The 19862-nt window shown below is 43.0% G+C and overlaps 1 protein-coding gene across 1 annotated transcript in view; it reads left to right on the top strand.

The window, feature by feature from the left end:
- Window positions 1-5649: 5649 nt before the first annotated feature.
- The window catches only part of MAOB (monoamine oxidase B), a 105898-nt gene continuing 91685 nt past the window's right edge, over window positions 5650-19862 (top strand). Inside the window, exon 1 of the mRNA XM_037512500.1 lies at window positions 5650-5786. Within this exon, the coding sequence (XP_037368397.1) occupies window positions 5741-5786 (46 nt within the window). The 5' untranslated portion in view covers window positions 5650-5740. The remainder of the gene's footprint in view (window positions 5787-19862) is intronic.

Genomic DNA, 19862 nt, shown 5'->3' on the forward strand with positions numbered 1-19862 from the left:
CGACATGAAGTTAGAATCATATACATAAGAATAGTCAGTTGTTAATTATGCTATTCAACAACCAGTAATTAGCATCCAGTGGGACTCTAATATTCATTTTTAATTTCCTTTTCCCAAAAGGAATGGTGAGAACCTTTAACTCGGTGTTCTTAAGAAATGTCTGTTCTGATTTTCTTTTCTTCCTGAGATGAATATTTTCTGTTTGCCCTTTTGTGTGTCCTGAAGACATCATCTGTTCTAACAAATCAAGTTTTGTTTAACAACTTTTATTATAATTTGTGGAAATATTCCTAGCTTAACATCAGTCATTGTAAAGCATTCACTTTAGGGACAGTTTGCTTAACACTTATGTTGTAAATAAGGTTTTACTGTTCTTCATCATGCTCTTTTACATGTCAAGCTTGACCTCTACTCTTCTGAAACTTTGTAGTTTGGTTTGTCTGACTGATTTCATATGTTCTGTGTTATGCGTCCTTGCCCCTGTCCTGCTCGTGCTATGCTAATTAGATCATAGGAGAAAGAGTCATATCTGGTCCTCTGGGCAGGAATAGACCTTTCTCTGTCCATCGTAACTATATTATGCTGAGCATAATCCACACTGCTGTCACCTTTTAATTGTGAATACCCACCTATCTTCAGTCTGTTCCCTGTCAATTTTACTTTGCTCTGGATCCTGAATAGTCCCATGGCCCTGGGGTATGTCTTTCCTTTAGCATTTTAAAACAGCCTACAGACATTTGGAATTGGCTCATGAGTCTCTAGCCCAATGTCTTATAAAAGGGCTTTGACTTGAATTGAAACTGGGTGCCCCCAACTCCGGCTGCTTGAGGATATGATTCCCTCTAAGCAAGTCCTTAAGGCCAAAAGCAATGTGTTGGCCCATTGAAAGTTTGCCTCACCACGTTCTCATTGTCCCAGAGTTGGGGATTTGTATACTCTGAGATTAGGATTGAAGCTGATGATGGATACTTCACTGGTCCAAACTAGAAGTCCTATAACACTTGCAATTTCCCCAATTTCCCAGTGTTAAAGAGCTGCTGTGGTTGCAGTGCTGACCCTTTCATCATTTGATTCCCAATGTATATTTAAAAAAGATGTGTAGAGAAGTTGGTGAAAAGAAAATGGTAAGCTGTAAAGAATCTAATTTTAAAACAAATTTTCCATTCCCTGTCAAGCTTCCAGCAGTGAAAAAAAAAAAAACCAAAAGGTACAACTTAGATAACATCTGGTGAAGTCTGTTCTGCACAGCTTGTCTCTTTATTGAAACCTCCTGTGGCATCATAAAAGACTCGCTGGAATATCTGTTAATGAAAAACTGGACAGCAAGAAAGAAGTAATAAGGACATTTTTATCTCTTTGGCAGTCTTCTAATAAAAAATGAAAGGAAAGTAAGTTCATTTTAAGTGATGAAAGAAACATGGATTTCATCAATTTGGAAAGGCAAATAAACACTGCTTGGGGCAAACAGCATTCCTCTGTGCTTCTTGGTAGAGGTCTTGAGCATTTCCTGATTGGAAATTGAATTAGGTTTATGTAATTGTCTGTTTTCATGAGATTTACATTATTTCTTATTTTTATTTTATTTTTATTATTTTTTAAGATTTATTTATTTATGCATACAAGAGCTGGGATACAGGCCAGAGATGCGGGGAGTTAGAGGACTCACCAGAGACAGAGTGGGGAACAGAACAGGCAGACTGACTGAAATACACTGCTGAGGGGAGCAGCAGGTGAGACAAGAGAGGTCTGCTGCATCATGTAGGTTGCTCCCGGGCCGGCCACGGATAGAACTCGTGCTGCAGAGGCTGCGTATTGCTTCATAGTAAGTGCGGTGCTTAACCCCTTGCACCACCAGGGAGGCCCTATTATTTTTAAAGGCATATTTCCCACAATGAACACAGTGCCTACCAAGAGTGGGTGCTCAATAAATCATGCTTGAACAAATGAAGAAAAGTTAATGCATGATCCTTTCTTGCATGAATTTATTAACTACTTGGGAAGAAAAGACACAACCACATATGAAAATAAATGATACTTTCGAACCATTTTATTCAGTTTATCTTTCACTGTTATCATCCACTATTAGTTTTGCAGTGCTTGCAATAGTTCCCAAGGGTGGCCAAAGATATTCTTTATGTACTGAATGTTGTCTAGTTTTTCCAGTGTTCTATGTCAGGCTTACCTCGCAAATCTGTTTGGTATTCTCATCTTCCTCAGTAGTTGAGTCACCCTATTCATCCTTCAAGTCTAGCAAAAAAGTCATTTCCTCCTGGAAGTCCTCTGTGATTCCCTGAGGTATGGTACCTGGCCTGTTCTGCACATTCTCTCTTTTTTGACGCTGTCTCTGATGGACCATGAGCCCTAAGAGGCAGGGTCAGCATCTATCTTGCTCATCTCTTCCCCAGGCCTAGCAGGTGTTCATAAATGCTTGTGAAGTGATAAGTACCTTCTTGTTGGGATGGCATTGAGATAGGTCAGGGGCCCTGGAGGATGGAGCTGGTTTTGAAACTGACTGGAAACAGAGGCCCGGAGTAGAGGAGAACGAGTTTAAGGGGTGTGGTTCCTAGACCAGCAGCAATGTCATCACCCAGAGCTTGTTAGAAATACAGTTTCTCACACCCCACCCCAGACCTGGGTGATTTGTGGGCATGTCCAACTTTGAGAAGCACTTCTTTATAGCCAAAAACCAGAAACAAATGCACATCAACTGATGAATGCATAAAGAAGGTGTGGTGGTATATATACACAGTGGAATGCTATTCGGCTATAAAAAGGAAGATCCTGCCATTTGCAACAACATGGACAGTCCTAGAAGGAAATATGCTTAATGAAACTGTAATTGTTAGGGGGAAAAGGATGTCCTAAAGCTAATTCCATACAGGCTTTGTGCACTCCACCCCCACCCCAGGCCAAAGCCAAAGACACTGGGAACTCCAAATCCCATCACCACCAAAGGGAAGGTGGCTGGGACCTGAGGGTGGGGTTAAGCAGCCAGGTTGGTATAAAGCCAGACATGTGGGCTTTGGAGGGGTCCCCCATTTTGACTCTCTGCCAGCTCGCAGCATCTGGCCAGCTCGGAGAGTGCCTTTGGGTTTCCAGGTCGGCAGATCGGGTAGGAAGCATTAAAGACTTTATTTCCCTATTTTCTCCCTGAGTTGTACATTTTCCTTATTTCCTTTTCCCTTGTAAATAAACCTTTTATTAACCTTTTGTGTGTGCCTGTAGTGGAGTATTAATAAGTCCCTTTTAAGCGTGTGGGTGAGGACCCACAGCCAGGCAACCCGTTCAATATCGGGGCTGCCCTATAACAATAAGACTGGAGTTCAGGCCACCTGTCACCACCAAATGCCAAATAGAGACAGGAATTGAATCTTTAAGAAGCACTTTAATCAGACAGCCTGCAATCTGGAAGATGGGGAGTTAACACCCCCAAGAAACCAGCTTAACATTTCATTTCCAGCTGACTCTCTGTAATGAGATGAACAAAGAGAGCTCAACAGAAAGCAGGCCTTCACCGCTGCCAGGAACTAGTGGTGTCCAGCCCTGGGAGCTCCTTATCACTCTCCTAGACACCTGGCCTCAAGCGCATCCTTGTGTGCTGAGACTGGCCCTCAGATAGCACTGGCTCCCCGCACTGCAGATGTGTCTTTGGGCTGGAAAAGTAACTCAGATTAGACAGGCCATAAACAATATGCGTGTGCAGATTTCCTGCTATACCATGCGCAGTGTTGTTACCAAACGCCAGCCTCAGTTTCCCTCAGCCAACAAAAGGAAACAGAGTTTCAGGAAAAGGAAAGTGGTTTAATCTGTTGACAAATGTAGAGGGCAGAAGATTCAAGCCTGAAAGACAACAGTCCTGCTCTTGGGCAGAGTGCAGGGGTGTTTAAACAAAAGAGAAAAAGGGGAAGATGGGCAAGGGTCTGCAAAGGGGAGGGGGAAGGGATCAGCATGGCGCCAGCTTGCTGTTTTCCATAACTTCTGTTTTCCTTGGAATGCAAGAAGACAAACCTGTCAAACAGGGGGGAACTGCAAGAAACATGGGAAAGGCAAATTTGTTAATGCTTATCTGAGAGACCAGTTATTTGTAATTGCATAAATGTCTTACCTGACCTCCTCCCCTTCCCTAGCCCCTGTAACAGAGATCTACTCTACACATCCCATCCCTCCCACAGACATGAGTTTCACTTGCAGGCTAGATGATGGGACAGTGTCTACAGTTAAGGAGCCCACTGATTCAGGGTCCTCCCAAGAGAGGTAGTAGGTAAAGCTTGGCAAGGAAGAGGCCTATGCGACTGCAGGGTGAGGCAGTGGGGACAGAGGTTCAAGGTTCAGACTCAGGGGCCATTTCATATCAAAGCAAGAGGGATGGAAGTTTCTAGAATCCAAGTCATAGATGAACTAAGCCTTTCTCTGCCACTAATGACTACTGAAACACAAGGATGTCCAAACTCTCTTCTAGTCTGAGGGCATTAGAAACTCAGGATACTTTGGTAGTAAGTGATACACAGACAGGAGTGGATGAGGTGGTTTGCTCTAGGCGCCCATCTGTGCAGACCTCAAGCCAATCCCCAGCAGAGCTGCAGCTTCCCTAGGCTGAAGTAATTCACACAATTATTTCTTGAAAAGCCACCCTATGTCGCTTGTTTCCACTTTCAGTTCTCAGAGGTGGCTTGTCGAGTGCTCTCAAGAAATACACCTGTTTTACTTGGAGTCTCTCAGCTTAATACTTGTTAACTTGTTGAATCACCCCTATGTTTAGTAAAGCTAAGGTCCCTGATTTCACATCCCAGGACCTTAAATAACTCCCCTTGCTGTTTCGGGGGTGCTCTGAATTCCACCCTGCCTCCCAGGGTTCTAGCTCCAGCCCCTCTACACTAGGGTGTTCTAGAAGCCCTTGGCTATTTTGATCACGTGCAAAACTTAAGCACTTTAAGATTATCTTTAGGTCCTGCATTTGCAATACTGAGTAAAGACTGCCTGAGTTAATTGCAGGCCTAAGGGTAGGGGTTGGGAAACAAATGGGTATTGCAAGAAGGCTGAGCAGGGCTGGAAATCCCACACAAGTGTTTGCCACGATAATGGCAATACTGTACAGTGGATCAAAGCGGGTCTTGGAATCTTCCAGACTATTGTTTTTGATTCCGGGCTTTTTATCCTACCATCGCCCCACACCAACTACTTAACCTCGCTTTTGTCATCTGTAAAATGGACCGTTGTAAGGCTGAACTACAAACAGGTATATAAAGCACTTAGTATGGTATCTGGCACCTGGAAAATTCATTAATGTTGGCTAGCCCCTAGATTGCTTCATGCTAGGAAGGTTGGGACGGGAGGAAGCGACCCCAATCTGCCATACTTCCAGCCCTCACGCTCAATAGCTCTGGGGGGGAGAGCGGGCAGGGAGGCTAGTGACTCCTACAGGTAGAGCCGCTGATGGGGAAAAGCCCCGAAGGAGGCCAAGGGGGTGTACTCCTGGGAGGGGCTCTAGGTGGCCCAGGAGACCTCTGGCCGCGGAGCCCGCCCCCCAGGTCTGGGCTCAGGCTGCGGGCGGGGGCGGGGGCCGAGCTCTCCACCCGGCCGGCGCGTCGGCAGCAGGCGTGGCTCCGCGCCCGGGCGCCCTGGGCGGGCAATATAGCGGCTCCGCGGAGGTGCTGGTGCGCTGGGGCAGCGCGGCGGGCGGGGGCCGAGACCAGAGACCGGAGCAGCGGGCAGCCAGGCTATTCGGAACAGGAAAGCCGCCATGAGCAGCAAATATGACGTGGTCGTGGTGGGGGGCGGCATCTCAGGTCAGTCGTGGCTGCGCGCCCTCCTTTCTTCTTCAGCGCGGAGACAGGTGGCTGCCCCGGGGGTGGGGGAGGCTCGCGGAGCGGCGGTGGGGGGGGTTGCTTCCAGGAGCCCCGAGGCTCTCCGGGCGCCGGCGGGAGTCTAGCGGGTCCCGAGTGCAGCGCCTTGAGCCCTCCCATTGGGAAAGGATTTGATGCGCCCCTGGACAGAAGCCCGGGGCTGGAAGTCTGTTAGCAGGCCGGGGGTCAGACTTTGAACTTCTCCGCGGAAGGCTGCCAACCCCGTGCTTGCTGGAATTTTCAGAGCAAGGGCAAAAGGGGCAGGGAGGCTCCTGACTCCAATGAGGTGGCGCAAAAGTCAGTAGTTTGCCCCAAGTAAATGTCACTTGTTTTCTCCTGCCCGACCTGGACACTTGCTTGGATCTGGCTAGATACCAGAATGTTATGCTGGCACCGGGAAAACGATCTGGAACAGCTCCGGGGACAGAAGGAAGGGCTTGGATCCTTGGACCATCCACTGTCAAAGACCCTTCTGATTCCGATTCTCTGCGGTCCTGTTATTGCCATAGGTCTGCGTGGGGTTGCAGGGCCTTCTTGGCAAATACCTCTTCTTCTCCACCCCAGTGCGGGGTAGCCACGTCACCCAACAGAGTTAGGGAGGAGAAACTTGGCTGTCTGATCCAGCCCATATTTGGCAGGATGGGGACAGAGACTACCCTCTCCCACACAGGCTCTATGCACAGCAGAGGCCCCCCAAAGCCAGAATCCAGAAGGAGAAAGAGGCATGGAGTCAGTGGGGAAGCTCATCCTCTTAGCAGGGTCAGGCTGATCTGATCCTGTGGGCTGGGGCCAGGGGGAATAACTAATGCTCCCAGAACCACCAGTCCTACGGACCCCTGAGGTTGCTCTGGCAAAACGCCCCAGTCCTCCTGGCATTTGAGCAATAATTAGGAACCTCCAACATCCATGAATATGTTGTCTCAGACTGGCCCTACGCAGGAATCAGCCATGTTCTCTGTGAGGCAGGCAGCGGTGCCCTTCCTCTCCTGGGCCTGGTGAGGAAATAAAGGCATTGGATGTTGGGGCAGCCCCTGGTCCTATGCTGGTCCCCACACTCCAGCCCTCCTCACCTCTGGGTCAGATCACAGACGCATAGCATAAGCACAACACCTTGCCCTTGGGGATGTGGGTCAGGGTGACATACATTCAGTTTTCTTTCAGTTTCTGTGACATCTTCTCTCCTAGAGGAACTTGGACTTAAAAGCATATCTATTTATGTGTTTTATAAACTATTACTAAGTCCTCCTTGATGCTGCCTTCCACAGCACCCCATCTTATGGAAGCCAAAGTTTCTCTTTCCAGGGCCCCAAAGTCCTTTTCTTGCCCAAAATATGTCTCATGGGTTCTGATCCTTCAGTTTTTCCCTTTCTGATTCATCCCCCAAACTCACTGAAATTATTCATGCTAAACTCATCCAGGAAGGGTAGATAAGGATTTAGCTATTTTAACAAGCAGTGGTAAAGCTCTATATTTATCCCCAAACTCTCAAAACAAAGAGCTGATGAGTAGATCTGTCTTTTGTCAAGAACATTACATGAACTAGGCATTGTTCTAAAAACCATGCAGGGTTGCAGGGTCTTATGCTACATGAGAATAACATCAACTCATCATAACTAGGTTACAGGGACAATGGGAAGGGCAAATGAAATAATGTATGTGAAAATAGCTTTGCAAAGTCTGACATTTCACAAAGTCCTACAAGAATTTTATTCATTTATTGAAATAATAGGCATTAGGGTTGACTGGTCGGGTAGGCAGAAGTGGATCCCATTGTTTTGGCCCTGGAAGATTTGTCAATCCAGGAAGGGAGATGAGCTACCAAAACAACAATAATACAAGGTAGAAAGCAGCATATGCCACAGAGTGGTCCATTCATTAATTCATTATTTATTCATTCAATGTATATTTACTTCCCATCTCACATCTTATCCCAAAGGGAATAAAATATGAGTTATACAAGTCATTGCCTTTGGTGTACTCATAGGCTAATGTGGGAGACAGTCATACACAATTAATACTAGTGACCTAGGATAAATGCTTTAGTAGCGTATGCATGAAGTTCTAGGTAATGTAATTGGAGAGAATATTGTTCTCTGAGAAAAATCTGGGCCAGCTTCACAGAGGAGGTGACATTAAAAAAGTTCTTAAAGGATGAATGTGCATTCATTCTAGTAGGAGACTAGAAGGAGAAAGCATTTTAAACTAAAGAACAGCTTGTACAGCCTCGCTGGTGGTGCAAGGGGATAAGTCTCAACACTATGAAGCTATCCACACACAGCCACTGCGGCACGAGTTAAATCCCCAGCCAGGGAGCTAACCCACATGGCACAACAGACTTCTCCTCTCTTGCCCACCGCTCCCCTCAGCAGTGTATCTCAGTCGATCTGCCTGTTCTGCTCCCCACTCTGTCTCTGGTGAATCCTCTCACCCCTGGCACCTCTGGCCTCTACCCCAGCTCTTGTATAAATAAATAAATAGCTTGTATAAAATCACACTCTTGTGAAAGAACATGGTAGCAGTTTCAGGAAACCTTAAGTACTTCATTGTGGAGAGTTGGGGGTGTCTAGTCTGGAGGAACAAAGATCAGTTGTGATAAATTATGGGTACCTTGCATGTCATCCCCAGAAGCTTTAGTTCCTTCTGTGGTCAATGAACAACAACTGAGGACTTTTCATTCAGAGAGTGACGTGCATCACCTGACAGAAATCCAGTGATGGTGTTAGCAAAATGACAGACGTGAAGAAGAGGAAGAACAGGTTTGGGGGGATGATAGAGGTGCTGGGAGGGCACCCAAGGACAGCGGTTTAACTTTTGGAAATGTTGGGCAAGAAGTTTTTATGAAGTCGCTGGAGTAAAATGACCCAAACCAAGAGTGTAGAGAAAGATGAGGCCCAGGACATAACTGGAAGAAAGGGTGCTTACCTCCAGCACAGGGAGGGTGAGATTTCAGTCTTTTTCTGTAGTTTGATGAGAGAGATAAAGAAACTGGAAAACACTTGGTAGCCTCAGATCTTAGCTCCAATGTCATTTCCCAGGGCAACCGCCCCTAATCCCACAGAGTAGATTGGGTGCCTCTGTTTAACTCTCTTCTGCCACATTATTCTTTTCTGAGTTTTCTGATTATTCATTTATTAGTGTAATTACTCACTCAATGTCTTTCTCATCCACTAGTTTTTAAGTCTTGACCCTCAGCTCCAGAGTTCTGCCTGGCCCAGTTAGCACTCAATAAATGTGTTGAATTAATGGATTTTATTTAACATTATACCAACAAGGTAGCAATCGATTGGATTTGAAATTCACATCTATTTACTGCCAGTCCTTTTGCTTCTCCTGCCAAATCACAGTGGGGATGGGAAAGTGGTGAAATTGGAATTTTAGAATTAACCAACAAAATGACATAAGTTTAAAAGTGTCCGAATTTCACTTTAGTTTTAAAACTTTGTTAATTATTAAACTTAAACTATTTTCACTATTCCCTGACAGAGTTTAAAGTGGTCAGCAAATTTTAATCACTCCCTTTGGGATCAACAGAGATGTACTGGGGATACAGCTGGTTAATATATAACTTTCCTTCTTAACATGGTGGTTGAAAAATCCCAAGGCAATTGTAGAATGGTTTCCTCAGAAGTGTGTGTGGTACGGAGATGCCTGCTTATTGCAGTGTCTTTCACTTAAGGAGTAGGACACCTCTGGAGACTTGGCAGAGCAACGGCATTTCCCACATGGAAGCAGCACGCTTGCTTCTAGCCTGAGACTCCGTTTCAGTGTTTGGGTTGCTGGAACCATGGAAACTATCTCTTGCAATTCTGAAATGGCTTGTGCTCTGCTCCAAATAAAAGCTAAAAAAGGGAAACAAAGCAGAAAGGCGAAAGGTTTTCCAAGCTTGAGAGAGGAGATTTGGCCCTCTGAGGGTGGCAGGTACTTGGCTGAGATTCTGGGAATGTTGCAACCAACTTTCCAAATTGTAGCCACCAGCTGGCAGTTGATCTGTGTGAGTGGGAGCACACACGAAGCTGCCAGGTGGTGGGACTGACCTGGGCAGGGACTGACCATGGCCTATATGTATAGGGCAAAACCTTCTCTTCACTTTTAATGAAGAAAGATGGAGAAGATTCCTGAGAAGTGCTTGGAAATTAGTGTATCCCAGTCAAGGACAGGGCATTTAGAGAGGTAGTACAGCGATGTTAAAACAGGATGGACTTTGGTGTCATACAAACTTTTGGGAATACAATTTCCTACAGTTATCCTTTATGGAATTTTGAAAGTCCCGCCACCTTCCTGTTCTCCAGCTGCCTCATCTTTTTTTTTTTTTTTTAAGATTTATTTATTTATGCATACAAGAACTGGAGTACAGGCCAGAGGCACAGAGGGGTGAGAGGATTCACCAGACAGAGTGGGGAACAGAACAGGCAGACTGATGAAATACACTGCTGAGGGGAGCAGCAGGCAAGTCAGGAGAGGTCTGCTGTGCCATGTGGGTAGCTCCCTGGCCGGGGATTGAACTCATGCTACAGTGGCTGCAGATAGCTTCATAGGCTGCATCTTAACTCCTTGTGCCACCAGGGAGGCCCTCCACCTGCCTCATCTTTAAAATGAGACTCCTTTTATTGGAAGAGAGGGTTGTTGCTGGGATTGCTAGAACACAGTGCAAATGGTGGCCATCATGGCTTCAGCTGGCAGTTGCGGTGTCCTTGTTTAGCTTCTAGGGTTTCTTCATCTGTGGAAGCAGAAGCAGGCATATCTGTGTAGTTGCTCTTTCTTCTTCACCAAACAATCATTTTTCTTGCTATTTATAAAGTGCCAACAGAATGGGAGGTGTATGTGTGGCACCAGTAGGGTCCTGTGTGGTTCCAGTCCATCCCCACCCCAGCTCTTTGTTCCCTCCAGTCTGCATGGCCCATGGTGTCTTATCAAGAGAAATTCTAGAAACCCTAGATCTGTATCTCGGCATCTGCACAGCCTGACTGTAATTGTGATTCTTTTCTTTTTAAGATTTATTTTATTCATGCATACAAGAACCGGGGTATAGGCCAGATGTGCAGGAGGGTGAAAGGATTCACCAGAGACAGAGCGGGAGCAGAACAGGCAGACCAACTGAAATACACTGCTGAGGGGAGCAGCAGGTGAGTCAGGAGAGGTCTGCTGCGCCATGGGTGTCTCCTGGCTGGCTGGGATCGAACCCGCACTGCAGAAGCTGAGGACAGCTTCACAGCGCTGCACCCAACCGCCTGCGCCACCAGGGAGGCCCCCAGACCTATTTTTTTTTTTTTTGCCTATATATGATTCATTAACACAGATGATGTAAGAAGGCCAGTAGCTAAATTTCAAGAAAAAGCTTAAATTCTATTTTTAATATACATTTAAGAGATGCATATGTCAGAAACTCAATGCAGAACACATTTTTAGATGAAGACTTCTAATACATTTGCTCCCAGCAGATGTTAATATTACGGTCACCTCACTCTTACTCAATTTAACTTAAGTTTGCCTGTTTGATTTTTTTCTGCTCCCAATGAAAATGTCATCATGAGAGACACTAGTTCCAGTCTCTTAATCTTAGTCCATTATCAGAGCAGCCATTTTCTCTGTAATGATAACTTAAAATTTGTTTTGCTGTCACTTGTTCACACGCATGTGCTACAAATTATGCACATTGAGAAGATTTCAGTAAAGAAATTATCTTATGCAACTGAAATGTTTGCCATCAAAATTTATTTAAAAATACTGCCTTTTATAACTGAAAATCAACTGTTCTAATGATTCCCATATTTTGCACAATAAATGCAAAGGTGGCTTTTGGGTCAGATTTTTCCTGTGAACTTGAAAAGATAATTTAGTTTTTAATTTACTTCTCTAAGATTTCGACTTCAGTAGTGTTTCCATATTCCATGACATAGTAAAATCCATATAATATTTTAGTGTCAAATGTCATTTGACTAGGTATCAATAATGACAACTATTGTGTTATTACCAAATTCTAATGTTAGTATGTTTCTATTAATTCCTGTCAAAATTCAAGTTACATATGTACATGCACTTGACTGATATACATTGAATTAGAACTTCTAATAACATTTAAAATTAGCGAATAATGAAATTGTTGCAGGTGACAAGACCGTAATGAGTATAGCAGCAGATGCCAGACAGCACTTTTGACAAATGAAGTATGTACGGTTGCACATATCAACTGGTCTGTACCAGAACTACCATGAACTTCAGTTTCATCTTGGGAGTTGATGATCATTTTACTCATAGAGTGCTCCATGCAAATCTTTATCACTACATCTCATTTACCATGTTTAATTTAAATAACCTATTTAAGTATCTGTGCAACTTCACCCAACCAGAGGCTGCTCAAAATCAGGGACTTGGTATGCTTTATCTCCCTATTTCTGGTGTTTAGCAATAGAGCAGGTACACCAGTGCCCCCAGAAATTGAATTAAATTGATATAATTCCTTGATTAAGATCATGAGTATTCTCAGTTCTTGAGCTCAGAGAAGATAAGTCCCACAACCAGAATCTATTGAAAGAACAGAGCTAACCCTTAATTTCCTGAAGAAGTCAGAATAACAAGTTAAATGCAGGAACTCAGGGGACTAGGATAAAGTTTCAAATCTAACCCGTGCCCCTCACCACATAGCTTGGCTAGTTCCTCAGCTTCCATATTCTCAACTTAGGAAGTGGAGTGATGGTCCTGGGGCTAACTCCTGGAATGCTCTATAAATGTTAAGTTTGCTCTTTTGGTAAGCCAGTGCTATTAACTGAGGGGATCCCTGAAATGTTCAAGATCAGATACTCCTCTAAGTCCAAAAAATGAGCTAAATTGAGCAGTTTTATTAAGGATGAGTGTTTTTATCTCCATAACAGAAAAGCTTTGGAGCTTTGCTCAGCTAAAATGTACAGCATTCCCATTTTGCAAGAGCCCCAAGTTAGGCTTATCTCTTTAGTGCGTCTCTGCATAAAAGTCATTATTCCCGGTAAGAGAGGAGGTATAATGATATACAATTCTTTCCTGATTTTGAACATCCAAATAATACAAACCTCCTCTAAACCCAAATATTTGCTTTAATAGAATTATTGGTGACGGAAGATGGAAGCATCTTTAAATTTTTACCTACCAGTGAGAATATTTCGTTTTCAGTACAAGGAAAAGCAGACCGAGGGAGGGCAGAGGGCTGGGTCTAGGCTTCACAGACACTCCTTTAGAATAAAATGACTGTCAGCTTTAGGAGGAAGTGCATTTGGAACAAGAAGCTAATCCAGTAGTTCTAGGTGGAATGTAAAAATCACTAATACTTGAATGCACAGAATGGATCCATTCAGCCCCCTCAGTTAACTCAATAAACACAGATAGTATAGAAAATGAAGTCCCAGTAGGCAATGTTTCTAAATACAACTGCATTTGTTTAATGAAGGGTGGTACAGAAAAAGGGTAAGAGCAAGTTAAAATGCAATTGGAATTACAAGAACAGAAATACAAGCAATAAGGAATGATTGCAAATAATATAATTGAGTTCTGTACTGTGGGACCCAAGGGCTAAGTTAATTAGAAGAAATCATTGAAGATCTGAGGAACATTAAAGGAACAGAATTTGAATAGTTTCTAAAGAACAGTCAAGGTTTAGGTGGGTAAAGAAGAAAGCGGCTTTAAAGATGAGAGGAGTGCTAATATAAAGCATAGGCCTAGAATTTCCATTTAAGGTGATATTTCTATTCCTAGCACGGTAGAACACACAGCAAGGCTAGAATAATAAGATTGGGGGATACAGGAAAAACTTAGTAGATGGAAGGCAGGAAGAAACAATGAGCCACTGAACATCAAAATGAGTAGCTATGTTTTTCTGTGGTTGGAAATAGGGAGGCATTGGAAAACATTTCTTGTTTCCAAAAAATTTTATCACTCTATATTTTTAAATTTATTTTTATGATATTTTAAATTTATATTTGTTTATTTTCTTACATCGTTATTCATCTTTGGGCAGTATTTGATTTCTCCCCTCAGGTGTAGAACCCGTAGTTCTCCCACCACTGTAGCACTCGGGAACCATCACCATAGTCCCTTGTGCTCTTCCCTCCCTGTTTTCTTTTTAAAGATTTCTTTTTATTTATTTATGCATACAAGAACTGGGGGGTAGACCAGAGGTACAGGGGGTGAGGATTCACCAGAGAGAATAGGGAGCAGAACAAGCAGACTGACTGAAATACACTGCTTAGGGGAGCAGCGGGCGACACAGGAAAGGTCTGCTGCACCATGTGGGTAACTCCCCAGCTGGGGATTGAACTCGTGCTGCAGTGGCTGGCAATAGCTTGATGGTGCTGAGACTTTAACCCCTGCGCCACCAGGGAGGCCCTCCTCCTGTTTTGACCTCCTCTCTCCCCCTCCCCTGCTGTATGTCTCAGATCTATGGTAAGCTTGCAAGAACTTTTGCTGTAAAGATAAGGTGGACAGCTGTGTGCCTGATTGGTAAAGGAGGGCAACCGTAGAGCCAGGGAAGCCAAGAGATGGGTAGAAATTCAGGAACAGCTGGAGACGTGATTCACTGATTTTGATAAATCGGGTTATTCTGACTGCTCAAGGCAGACAAAGGGGGAGGAGAGAGGCAAGAACAGGGGGGTGGTCTTCAAAGATACACTTTGCTTTCTATTTTGCTGAGTGCCTACTCAGAAAAGAAATATCACAAAAAGTAACGTGTTTTCCCTCTGAAGTTTTGTAATTGGTATTGAAGGACTTTGTTGTATTTAAAATTTTCCTTTTTGAAAAAAATTAAATCAAAGAGATGGCCTACTCAAGGGTTGTTAACCCAGTTTACTAAAGACAAACACACATCTCGGGCAATGTCAAGTTCTTCCTATTTGTTATATAAAAGTTAGTCTAGAAACCTGTCATTTTGTGGGAGAGAGGGCACCATCAGCATCTGCTGATAGGGCTGACCTTTCAAATGTTAGTCATATTACCATAGTCTCTGCTTAATGGCATCTTAAATGTCATAGTCTAATTAATTTCCACTTCATGTTGAAAGTTTAAGCTCTCAATTTCATATTAGTCATCCTTACCTATGCTATTTTTTACTCTGTCCTCACATCATTATCATTATCATCATCAACATTTGTCAGAACTGCACAATGTGAAGGTGTACTGGGCCCTCAGTTTTATTTGCTCTCCTTCCACCCTAGATGAGCCTCCTTTTCGGGTTACCTCTCAAGCATTTCCAATGATACTTTTTTTAAAGATTTATTTATTTATTTATGCATAGAAGAACTAGAGTGTAGACCAGAGGTACAGGGGGTGAGAGGATTCACCAGAGAGAGTGGGGAGAAGAACAGGGAAATCTACTGAAATACACTGCTGAGGAGAGCAGAAGGCGAGGCACGAGAGGTCTGCTGTGCCATGTGGGTTGCTCCCTGGCTGGCCAGGGATCAAACTCGTGCTGCAGTGTCATTAACCCTTGTGCCACCAGGGAGGTTCCCCCCCCCACACACACACAATGATGCTTTTATAAGAACTTTGGAATCCTGACCTCATCTTTTTAGAGTTGGAACTACTTTTTATTCCTGTGATCCAAGTCATGTTTCTGTTTTAATGGTGGCTTTACAATGATGACTTTCATTTTATCGCACTTCTTTAGGTTATTTTCTAGTTTTCTACATTAAAGCCGCAAGCTCTTTACAACAACTTTCATTAATCAACAAGCCTTTTTTTTAAAAAAAGATTTATTTATTCATGCATACAAGAACCGGGGTACAGGCCAGATGTGCGGGAGGGTGAGAGGTTTCACCAGAGACTGAACGAGGAACAGAACAGGCAGACTGATGAAATACACTGCTGAGGGGAACAGCGGGTGAGACAGGAGAGGTCTGCCACGCCATATGGTTATCTCCCTGGCCGTCCAGGATTGAACCCATGCTGCAGAGGCTGCAGACAGCTTCATAGAGCTGCGCTCAACCACCTGCGCCACATGGGAGGCCCAAGGCTTTTTTTTATTTTTTTTAGATAAATTAAAGAATTAAAAACTGAATTAATTACTAACCCAAATTTCCTTATAAACTTTTAAGAAGAAAGGCCACTGGAATGAATGAAAGATGAATCACATTCTTTCTAGGTATTTTACAGTTTAAGGGATTTTTTTTTTTTTGAGAGGTGGGAATATTTTAAGTAACATGAATTGCAAAAATAATACATGCTTATTGTGAAAATCTGTAGATCAACAAGAAAAAAAAATATCTAAAATTGAACCCCACAAAAACTAGCCACTGTTACTATACCACCTCTATTTGCTTTTTGCAAGCCATCTATTGTATTTACTGTGCTCATTGGTAGCCCTTTTAATATAAATAATAACATGAATGTTTAAGCATATCTGAAGTGCTCTACCATACGATCTTGATATCATGCGATTGCATTATAATTTATTGAACCAATCTCTTATAACTACACATTTGTGTTATTTTCAAGTTATTTTATTATTTTTTTATTTTTAAAAGATTTATTTTAATTATGCAAGAGCCGGGGTACAGTCCAGATGCGCAGGAGGGTGATAGGATTCACCAGAGACAGAGAGGGGAACAGAACAGACAGACTGATGAAATGCACTGCTGAGGGGAGCAGCGGGCGAGACAGGAGAGGTCTGCTCTCCATGTGGGTTGCTCCGAGGCCGGTGGGGTTCTAATTGGCACTGCAGAGGCTGCGGACAGCTTCACAGCGCTGCACTCAACCACCTGTGCCACCAGGGAGGCCCCTTTTCAAGTTATTTTAAACAAAGCTATTATGAATATCCTTATACCTAACCAATGCACATAATTCTGATTATTAAGAAAATTCTAGAAGTACATGTTATGTATCCCTTTAAAGCACTGCAAAATTGTCAACCCAAGAAAGTTTTACCAATTTACATTGTACTAGAATTTTAATATTGAGCTTTTAGTAATTTCAGTAGGAAACCAACATTTTTACTCCTCTAGCAAATTTCAGAGAAGAACATGGTTCTTCACCATTTACAGCTGTAAAAGCTATAAATTTTTGTCTAAAGCATGTAGACAAAACAGGGCCTCCCTGGTGGTGCAGAGGTTAAGTCCCAGAACTATCAAGCTATCTCCAGCCACTGCAGCAGGAGTTTGATCTCAGGCAGGGAGCTGACCCACATGGCACAACACATTTCTCCTGTCTCACCCACTGCTCCCCTCAGCAGTGTATTTCAGTAGATCCACCTGTTCTGCTTCCCACTCTGTCTCTGGTGAATCCTCTCACATCCCTCCCCCACTTGCACCTCCGGCCTACACCCCAGTTCTTGCATGCATAAATAAAAATAAATCTTTAAAAAAATAAAAAATAAGCATGTAGACAAAACAATTCTTGCAATTAATGCTTTATGCTTAACATGTTTTTTTAAATAGTACTTTAAAATATTTTGGATACCATTTGTCCTATGCTTCTAGAAATTTGACATCATTAATTAACTAATTATGTTGTGTTTCAGTGCAGAAAAGAAACCACTTTTATGATTGTTTTTATCACCTCAATATAACATGAATATAGTCTTTGTCCACAGTCTATTGCAACAGCTGATCAAACAGCTGCTTCATGTTTCATAGCTTAGTTTCCTCTCATTTGCATTCAAATCCTATGATAGATTTTAGTTTATTTAGGAGACCTGTAAGATACATCTGACTGTTTCAGAATAACTCTTTTATGCTCTGCCAGTTAGTCTAAATCAAACAGTCCTTGTTAAGGCCTGACAATAAGCCAACATAAAGGCATGAACTGAGTTATCTTTGTTTCATCAAGTGTGTTTTCCTATCTTGCTGTTTCTGCTGGAAAAAGAAGTCAAGTTTGCTCATTTGTTGGTTTATTGATTGATTCATTCAGTAAACCCTCTTCAAGTACCCTGTTTACATATCATTGGGTTAGGGATAGACAGATAGGTAACATGTCTCCCCATCTTTGAGGGGTACACCAAGAACAAGTGGTCTGAAGGGTAGAAAGAAGATGCTGAGAAAGTCAAATTCATCTAGGTGAGATAACTCAGAGCAGAAGAGAATGGCAGCTTCAATTCAGGACTCGAGAATCTGAAGTGATAGGATTTTTGGAGAGATAACTGGCCAATTCAAATATTCTCCCTTAAAATACAGCTTTAAATAAGTGAAACTTAAATCCAAGTCTCATATAAACAAGGCATTAAAATATCAGTTTCACTCCTCTTACTCATATTCCAAGTGGCAGCATTGTAGATGCTGTCGTGGGCTGCCTGACTCCCCTTCACAGCTGTTCCAATTGTTGAGAGAGTTGGCAACTGCAGGTTCATCGTTTCTCTCTGGAAATGGCCCTTGACTGAGGGCATTTGTCTCATCTAAAGGTGTGTCTCTTCCCTGGGGTCCCCTGCAAAAGAGGTGATGTCTGGAAGCCAGGTCCCAGTGACTCAATTTGGGACAACTGCAAAGGGTCATCTCCGCTCCAGAGCTCCCTGTAGGCTTAACTGATGTCTCTGTTGTGACCACATCACAATTCAACTCTTTCCACTGCCCGATCATGCCTCTTCTGCTTTACATGTGTTAAACCCTGATGATTGATAACATTTTTGTTCTGCGCATCACAATGTTCTAACCATGAAACTTCAGGCATCATATTTTAGGTGGAGGCTATTAAATAAATGACTTGGCTTCTTCCAGGTTGCAAAGAAGCCAACAGGGTCTGGGGAAACTGCTTTGCCCCATCATTCTGGATCACCTATCTGGAGTACACGAGAGACTTCAGAACAAATGTTGGACAGTGGAGGGTGGAGGGTAGAGGCTGACCACTGCATGGGTTCAAATAGACTGGGGAATTCAGTTTTTCTCTCACTACTCTGCTGGCTGAATTAGAGCTGAGATTCATAGCCTATGATCTGGAATTGCTAAAAATGTGGAGTTCTACTTTTATTGAGAAATATATGACATTGCAGTCAAGGATAAATTATGATGCAGACAACCTTAACCTGGATACAGAAGATCAGGGCTCATCCATCTATCTTAGACTTGGATTCAGTTTAGATTTTGGTTCTTGACAAAATAATGCTGTTGGTGTGCACCTCTATTCTTCCTCTAGCGTTCCACCATAGAAATCCTGTGTGTAGGATTTCTCACAGGGCAATGAAGGCACTGAAAATGATTATAAAATTAGATGTTGGTGGATGGAGCTGGAAGGGATCATGCTCAGCGAAATAAGCCAGAAAGAAACAGAAAAATACCGGATGGTCTCACTCATAGCAGGAATCTAGAAAAGCTAAATAAGGGACCAGGAAAAAGAATAACTATAAGAAAGAAAATTCACAATCAACAAACAACTATGAACCAGAGACACACTATGGGAGGGGGGGAGGGCGGGGAAAGGAGGGTTTGGGCAAAATAAGGGGTTTGCAATTTTATGGGGAATATAAAAAATAAAATAAATAAATAAATGTTGGAATCCCAGTGGACAGGGGGAAAAGTGAAGCTTGGAGAGAGCTGGTTAGGTAAGTGTTCAACTGCAAAGGTTAATAGATTAGGGGTCTTAAGCTAGGGTCATCGTATTAGAGGGATTTTAAGAAATTATTTTATTGAAGTACCATATTAGAGGGATTAGAGTAGTGAACTGGAAAGATTGTCAAGGATACACTGTAATTTTAACAGGGAACCTTTTGATTATATCCTTGAAATGACCATTGATTGCACCTAAATGAGTTGCAAAATTTGAATTGCCTGTCAGAGATATGATCCTCTGCGTGATTCAAAAAGAAAATAGGGGCCAGAAAAATAATGTGATTTTTTTGTTTTATCTAGAAGGAGCCTTTACTAGATGGAAAAAGACAGGAAATTTTGCTTTGGGCCCTTAAAATTCTAAATAGAGGGCTCTGTGCAAATTGTATGTACACCAGTTGAGGAATAACCCCTCAACTGCTGACTTGTATGGTTGATGTTCAGCAGGATGGGGAGGGACCTTAAGCAAGGTCCTCAAGTTTAGTAGTGTGGAGCAGCTCAGAGACAAAGACACCCTTTCCCAACCCGC

The sequence above is a fragment of the Talpa occidentalis genome, unplaced genomic scaffold, assembly GCF_014898055.3.
Source record: "Talpa occidentalis isolate TD23 unplaced genomic scaffold, MPIMG_talOcc4v2.1 talOcc4.15, whole genome shotgun sequence".
Classification (NCBI taxonomy): Eukaryota; Metazoa; Chordata; class Mammalia; order Eulipotyphla; family Talpidae; genus Talpa; species Talpa occidentalis.